Below are 8,201 nucleotides of genomic sequence, written 5' to 3'. Positions count from 1 at the left end.
AGCAAGTGTTTGGTAGAGCAGCAAGTGTTTGGTAGAGCAGCAAGTGTTTGGTAGAGCAGCAAGTGTTTGGTAGAGCAGCAAGTGTTTGGTAGAGTAGCAAGTGTTTGGTAGAGGAACCAGTGTAAAATAAATATCAATACATATAACATTCACTAACCATAACTGGCATCCCCGGCAGCAGCACCATCAGTTTCACCATCTTCACCATTGCAAGTCTTCTCGTCGATAGCTAGTGAGTCACTATCAACAGTTTTTTCATCATTATCTACACCTTCCGTATTTTCATCAGAATATTCAAGTCCATCATGATTTTCTAATTCATTTTCAGCTGTCTCCAACCCATCACAATTCTCATTCTTTTTTTCAACATCGTGAAGTCCATTGGAATTTATTTCTTCCTTGAGTCCTTCTGCCAACACTTTTTCAGCGCCAAAATCCTTGTTGCCCATTTCAGAAATGGCCAAAATTGTTTGTGATGTTTTATTCGACAAATTTGATGCTTGGCTAGTTAGCTTATTGCTTGAAGAAACAATTTCAATTTTAGAATCATAATTATGTGTATCTATTAATGTTGAATTGGAGGAGTTTACAGCATCTAATGTAACATTCCCATTAGCTGCAGTGACTTTTTCAGAATCTAATGTAACATTTCCATTAGCTTCAGAGGTTTTTTCAGCTCTCACTGACATTTTCCCATCAGCTTCAGAGGAATTTTTACCATCTAATGTTACATTACCATTACCTTCAGAAGAATTTTCAGCCTCTGTCATACTCCCATTAGCTTCAGATGTTTTGTCACGCCCAAGATCCACAGTCGTGTTTTTCCCATCATCCGCTATTGAATTGCTGCCATGTTTCTCAGTCGTTGTTACACTTGCAATACGGGAAGATATCGTAGGACCTAAGACAAATGTTAAAGTTTGTAATTTTGTATGTTTCAAATGAGAAGGAAAATAATGCCTAATTATAATTTAATAATACTAATTAGTTGTAATAATGAAATAATAATCAGTTCTGCCTAAATGTTTGGGTCATCAATAAACACAAATGAAGTTTCTAGGAGCTTGTTTCTGAATAATTAACAAATACTTGTTAAAGTTTCTAAATACTTATGATATCATCAATACCGTACTTAGTACTTGTTTACTGTTTACATTTTACAATTCATGACGTAAAATGTAAACATTCATTCATGATGCAGGCTTACATGTTGCACATCATTCAATACAATAATATATTTGCAAGTACAGACATTAAAATTTCAATATATTAAAATGATTAAATGTTTAGGTATTGATTTAATTTTATCATAAACTAATTTTATATAAATGAAATTTAAAACCAAGAGGATTTTACATAAGTATTATGGTTGAATAATTTCTTAATAAGAAATATTTTGTATGAAAATATATTTAATCCATAAATATAAATAGTAGGTATATTAAATCATTAACAAATCTCAACCCTGAAAAGTCCTCACCTGCTGTGTGTGATGTGTCAACTTTTTCATTTTTGAAGTTGTTGAATATGTTGTTTTCAACGCACCCATCGAATTCCTGCTTAACCGGTGTGGGAGAGAAGTCATTCTCAACACACCCGTCAAGTTCCCCCTTAACATGTATGGGAAATTTGGCGCTTTCAACGCACGTGTCAAATTCGTGCTTAACCGGTGTGGGAAATAAGTCATTTTCAACGCACCCGTCAAGTTCCCGCTTAACATGTACGGGGACTTGTACATCCTCATTCCTCATGAACCCCCGCCCGAGTTTCTTCATGAGCACAGGACACGGGATGTTGAATTGCTTGGCAACCCCACGGGGAGGCAGACGGAACTTCTGTACGAGTCGAGCCGCTCTTTCTAATAAACTCCCATCAGGTTCAATTATTGACTCATTCCCCATAATTAATGACTCGTTTCCCCACAAGCTAAACCCACTTGATTCCTCTCCATTCCCCCAAAGACTGTAATTATTCTTCACGTCTTCCCCATTGATGGGGAATTGGTTGAAAGTTGAAAACCCGTTGAGATCAGGAGATGATTTGGAAGACCCTTTGGAGTTCAACCCCACAAAAGAAGTCTGGTTGGGGCATGATGCCGAGTCTTCACTCATGTCTGGATTTTGGTATGAAATTTGAGGTGGCGATTCAACCTTTTGTTTCTTGGTGCCTGGAAATGAAAACCAAAATTGAAAAAAATATCTCGTCCTGAAAAAAGATATAATTGGAATTGTTAATAAATTTGTGTCGAGAATTAACAGTTGCCTGACTCAATTTTCCATGAGAAAAATTCATATACATATAAATGGTAATTCATATAGAATGCTTCTTATATAATTAATAGCAGCTTCCAAAATTTAATGTTAAAAATTCTCAATTCTAGCCAAAAATACTGCATAAAAAAAACTGAAACCTCACCAGCAATCAACTTTACCCTCGCCACTAGAATGGATGCCACAATAAGAATGCTAGGTCGCAAATGATAGTTTGTACCAAATGATACATAACTCACCATTAGAATGGATGCTGACATCGTCCGCTGAGTCATGTCGTCTCTTCTTGCTATCCATCAAACCTTCGTGACTCTGGGTCTCTGAGTCATGACTCGGAGTTTCTGAGTCGTGAATCTGAGTCTCTGTCTCATCACAATCCGCAAGCACGGCCTGAGCCTTCATCTTGCCCAGTCTGGTGAGGCAAAAATCTGGTCAACATGTTAACAAAAAATTCAAGTAGCCATACCATCATGAATTTTTCCTCTTCTATTGAATTCTTGATAAACTTGTGGTTTGCATAGGCCAATTATACAAAATATTTTATACTATCCATTTAAACAGGTACTATAATCAGATAGCCCCCAAACCCCACAGTTAGGATAATAGGATCTTACATACAGAAATGCACTTGCGTATAATTACTTGTTTCTTTGTACAATGGGGAAACAAGTAATTATACTTGTAGAAAAGGTGGGAAGGATCGTTGTAGAAAAAGTAGAAAAGGTAGGAAGGAAAAGGTAGGCTCATTGAGGTAAGAAAAGCTGGTTGCACTATAACATAAAAAAAACTTTAATGAAAGCATGGTAACAAACAGGGTAACCAGTTTGAAGTCTACCATCTTGATCCTGTACTTGAGCCCAGTTCTTATGAGTGATGAACTGTTGTTAAGACATCATCATCAAAATTCCACCATCCAGATAACATTATGATATCAGGATCAACTCAAAAGATACAGGTTTCATTAAAATTATATAAGGAATGTTGATATTGATCAATAAAGGTGGTTTATCAGGTGAACTTGAGAACATCTGAATAACTTGGAGCATTACATTAACACGGACAAATACCTGATCATTTCCTTCAAAAAAGATGCAATACTTCCATAACAGTTAGAAAATAATTTGGTTATACAGTCGATTTACTATAAAGTATGTCTGTTCATTTGGCTTCAACCTTTCAACAAATTAAATTAAAACACTTTTGGAAAAGGTTTGCATCACAAATTATTGATCATCTTACACGAAATGATTACAATTGTTAGTTAAAAATAACCTAAAGCATCACATTTACAAGAGACACCTGCAGTAAAGTGTGGCCTTAGGAACACCGCAGCGCTTGGCAGACTCGGCCTGCGACACGCCCTCCTCCTGCACCAGACGGATGGCCTCCTCCATGGCGCTCGCAGGGTACGGCTTGTACGGAGCTCTGTTGGAGTAGCAATACTCCTTCTTGAGGCGCGACTGCAGCACCTGGGCAGTCAAGTTCTTAATTAGCTTATCATTCAAGTTCTTAGTTAGCATAGCAGTTGAGTTCTCAGATAGCTTAGAAGTCAAGTTATTAGTTAGCTTAGCAGTCAAGTTCTTATTTAGCTTAGCATTCTTTATTCACAAAGGAGCACACATAAATTCATTTCAATAGAATGTAAAAAATTTGGAGAAAAAAAATACAAAATGCTTTTCTGTGAATGCCCCATATAAGCTAAAAAGCTTCACAGGCAACATGGGCAATATTACAATAAAAAGAACAATACTATATAATGATAATGGGATAAGTCAATAGGGAACAAAAAGTGACCAACGTAAACATCCTGATAAACTAACCTTTAATTAAACTGATGATTTAAAACTTTGATAAGCAGTCAAGTTCTTAGTTAGTTTAGGTAGCAGTCAAGTTCTTAGTTAGCTTAGCTGACCAGTTCTTAGTTAGTTTAGCTGACCAGTTCTTAGTTAGTTTAGCTGACAAGTTCTCAGTGAGCTTGGTACAAAATCTGCCAGCCCTAATATTTTGTACCTCTATCAGAAATATTTGCCGGCTAAGGCAATTGAAAGAAACTAAATCAAGCTCAGTAATTTTTGGTTGGTAATCAAGCAGCCCAATTTTCAGTCAAATGATATAAAATATTTTTAAATTAATAAAATAAATGTACAAACCTGCTGAGGAATGTTGTAGGCGTGACATATTGATTTTTGGGAGTATTTATATGCTACAACCATTGTCACCGCTTGCTGCAGTTGCTCCACCGAGTAGTCTCGGTTACGAGACGTGCTACCTTGACGTGGATGCTGCGAGTCCTTGCACAGTCCAACCCTGCCACTGCTATTAACTATGTCTTTTATTGTCTCACTCATCTTAGAAGTATTAAAATATATTTTAAAGAAAGTGAATGCTACATGGCATACATAGCATAAATTCAGACTTTAGAGTCAGTAATATTGACTAAAAGTTCTATAATTACACTGATACACTATTCTACTTCATTACTGAAATTTGGAGAAAAAGACATAAATGCATTTAAATTGTTTATGATCTGAAAAATTTTCATGCGTTGATAGAAAGAGCGGTACATTTTAAAGTTAGAATAGAATATTGATAAATATATGAATTGAATTTAATTAAATTACCGTGATAGAAGAATGGCAGTCAACCACCAGCAGTTCTGTTACAACACAATAAGACTTCTCTTTAGAATGTTTTTATATGATATATCATATTGGTCTAATTTTCCCCAAATATTACCATTAATTCTAAAATCATTGAATGAATTTCCATCCATCAATATGTATAAACAAAAATATTTATTGAAATCATGAAAAATTAACTGATAAAAAATTCTATTGCAACCATCATGTATATACTTCATGCATGAAAAAAAAAATTTTAATCTCAAATGAATATTACATTACAATTTCTTCCCACATCTATCATAATAAATTATCTTAAACTTCAAAGGTTCAAAATTTTTTTTAAAAAGACAAATATTACAGTAGATAAAAATCTTCCAGAGAACAATAAGGTCTGAAACTCTGAACAAATTATAGTTCAAACCATAATCATGCATGAACATGAACAAAATAGAGTGAACAGGAACTATTAAATTGCATACCGTAAAATGGGGTAACTTAGACCGGCGGGGTAACTTAGACCACTTTTCGTTTTTTTAACAAAAACCCCCACAACTCAAAAACTATTTGACATAGAAAAATTTTGTCAATGGGCATTAAAGGCCTAATACTGAGGCTACATTACACAATAGANTCCTAGTGGTTTTGGAAGGACCTGGTTTTTGTTTCCACACACTGCCTGTATTCATAAAAGTATTCACCCACTGAACGATTGATGTACGACCAGGAACACGACCAGTGGGCGCGACATTAAACTGCCTCCTAAACGCACGCTGGGTTGCAACGATAGACCGGCCACTAGAAAAGTACACAGAGACTGCGAACGCGCGCTCCTCTCTCGACCACTGCATGGTCGCAACTGAACTGAGTGGACGAAAAACTTCATAGCCCGCGCACCATATTGCGCATGGCGCCACCTTCCTAGGACTAATGGCCGCCACGTGGCGCGCAATTCAAATAAGTAAGTTCCCGCGCCGCACCCTGTATTTTACATGTTTCAATTCAAGTTTAATTTAGCTAGTAAAAAAATGGCATCATTTATAAAAAAAAGTGGTCTAAGTTACCCCATTTTACGGTATTTTGACATGACAGAAAAATTCATCATTTTAGTCTTTGTTTGGCAATAAAATATTTATAAATGCAAATATGCAATAAAATATGACACAGGATCTGAATCTGACAACAACCAATACAATATCTTATTGATTTTTTCTGATTAATCTCCAATAATCTCCAGATAGTGATGAACACATAGGTTATTACTATGGCTATTATTATGGTTATTACCATATACATGTTATTTTATTTATAGATTATAAGCATAGGTTAACATTACATTCCTAGGTTAATACTTAATGAACACAAAGGGTATTAGCTAATCTTCTATCTAATTGTTAGGATAAGTGCACAATCAGGCCAGGACATTCAAAATTTTTTTTTATATGTATTGAAATTTTGTTAGGTAGGTACTTTAGATAGACAAAATTTTTTGGAAATTAATAAAAATTTTTAATTCTGTATTTATCTAATTGTCTGCCTATAATAATTCCTAAAAGATTTAAATAAACGAATGTTCTGCAATGTTAAGAATTGGCAACAGGCCTATGGCCTAATAAACGCTGAAACTGCTATTATTATTATTATTATTATTATTAAATGATAATTTTTAACAAAACTGAGCCACAAACTTTAATCATGATCAAAAATTCTAATTCAACAAAAAAATTCTCCTTGGACCTTATGTTACATCCAAACCCTACAAATTATTATTCTGACCAATATTATATCATATGTGGTTGTTACTGACAAACACAAAGCAATCAAGCAGCAAAGGGGTTAGCTATTAAATACCTAATTTAATAAAGCAAGTGATCAAGTCTGCACCCAGCGGAAGCACCAGCAAGTGAAGTGCAGTAGGAAGTAGCTTGTGAGCAAGTAGCAACTTACAACTTAGGGGGCACTGGTACCTAATCTGGCATAGTGACATTGAGACTTTGAGTGATGATTGACTGATTTGACTATAATGACATTGACAGACTGACAGTCTGACACTGACAGTACCTACCCTCCTACCTCCTTCCTGCATTCCCTCGGTCCCTCGGGACAAAGCCTGCCTCTGATCTCCTCAATCGCTGGCTTGCCTTTACTGGCCTTTGTATTTGTTTACTCCCTCCTGCACAGCAGACGGCTGACAACAGTAAATATTTCAGCAATACAAAAAAAGTAAAAAAATCACCAATCTTGAATGACCATACAATTAGATCTTATGAATAAAAATGAAAAGACTAGGAACATTTCATTTGATTAAGTTAACATCACTGTTTAGTGCTTAGAGTGTAATTAGAAAAATATAACGTTCAATTTGCATGGGAGTTCTAATTAGGTAATATGACAGGCAAACACGGGTAATAATTATTCAACTGACATCGTTGTTAATCAACGACAATAACATAATAATCTCGTTGAATTTTTAGCACCAGCCTTCTTGGGCATCTGGTGCTTTGGTCAGAGCTTGTGGTATTGTTCTTTAGAGCTTGTCGATGAAGTCCGTCTTTGACAGAAAGGTAACTAGTTTCTCAGCTGGAAAATCATCTCTTAGTAGGGTTGTCAGTGTGAAAGGCCAGTTCATCTCTTTGCAGTATTGGTCCAGGGGCTGTCTTGGCTGCTGCAGCACAGGGCATTCCAGTAGTAGATGAGCAGTAGTCCATCTTTGGTCACAGGAGGGGCAGTGAGCAGGCTGTTGTCCCGTAAAAAGGTGAGCATGGGTGAGCCGAGTTGCTCCCAGGCGCAGACGTGACAGTGGTACTTGATGTGATCGTTTGAGGTCCAGATAGGGAGATAGGCCAAGTGTGTTTTTGTAAGGAAGCAGTTTAGCGGTGGAGTTTTGCCACTGATGTTGCCATTGTGAGTGATAGTGTGTTGAGATTATCTGTTTCAGTTCTTGGTCTGAGAGTGTTATGGGCAATTGATGTGGTAGTGATAGGGCCTCTTGGGCAATCTTGTCTGCAAGCTCATTTCCTTCTATGCCCATGTGTGATGGAACCCATGCTAGTATGAATTTGTTTGGTGTGACAGCTAGGAGGTGTGTGATTTTGAGGACCAAGTAGTGAGATTTTGGGTGTGCATGTTGTAATGCTTTTAAGGAGCTGAGAGTTACCATTTTCTCAAAGAGTTTGCATAAGCTATTTGTGAGTGCTATGGGCCGGTATGATGATGGATTTGTGGGTGGTTTGTTGGGTTTTAGAAAAGGGAGTATGTGTGCTGCATGCCACTGGTGAGGTACTCCTGTTGTCCAGATGTAGTTGTAGAA

The 8,201-nt window shown here is 36.4% G+C and overlaps 1 protein-coding gene across 1 annotated transcript in view; it reads right to left on the bottom strand.

Moving 5' to 3' along the window:
- Positions 1-4,618, bottom strand: part of LOC125178493 — a 5,776-nt gene extending 1,158 nt beyond the window's left edge. Inside the window, exons 1-6 of the mRNA XM_047882337.1 lie at positions 4,421-4,618; positions 3,570-3,739; positions 2,510-2,682; positions 1,481-2,167; positions 743-901; positions 158-271 (exon numbers count right to left, since the gene is read on the bottom strand). Coding sequence (XP_047738293.1) covers positions 158-271; positions 743-901; positions 1,481-2,167; positions 2,510-2,682; positions 3,570-3,739; positions 4,421-4,618 — 1,501 coding nt within the window. The remainder of the gene's footprint in view (positions 1-157; positions 272-742; positions 902-1,480; positions 2,168-2,509; positions 2,683-3,569; positions 3,740-4,420) is intronic.
- Positions 4,619-8,201: the final 3,583 nt, after the last annotated feature.

Source organism: Hyalella azteca, unplaced genomic scaffold, assembly GCF_000764305.2.
Source record: "Hyalella azteca isolate HAZT.00-mixed unplaced genomic scaffold, Hazt_2.0.2 contig10243, whole genome shotgun sequence".
Lineage (NCBI taxonomy): Eukaryota > Metazoa > Arthropoda > Malacostraca > Amphipoda > Hyalellidae > Hyalella > Hyalella azteca.
This window is presented reverse-complemented; position numbering and strand designations above follow the sequence as displayed.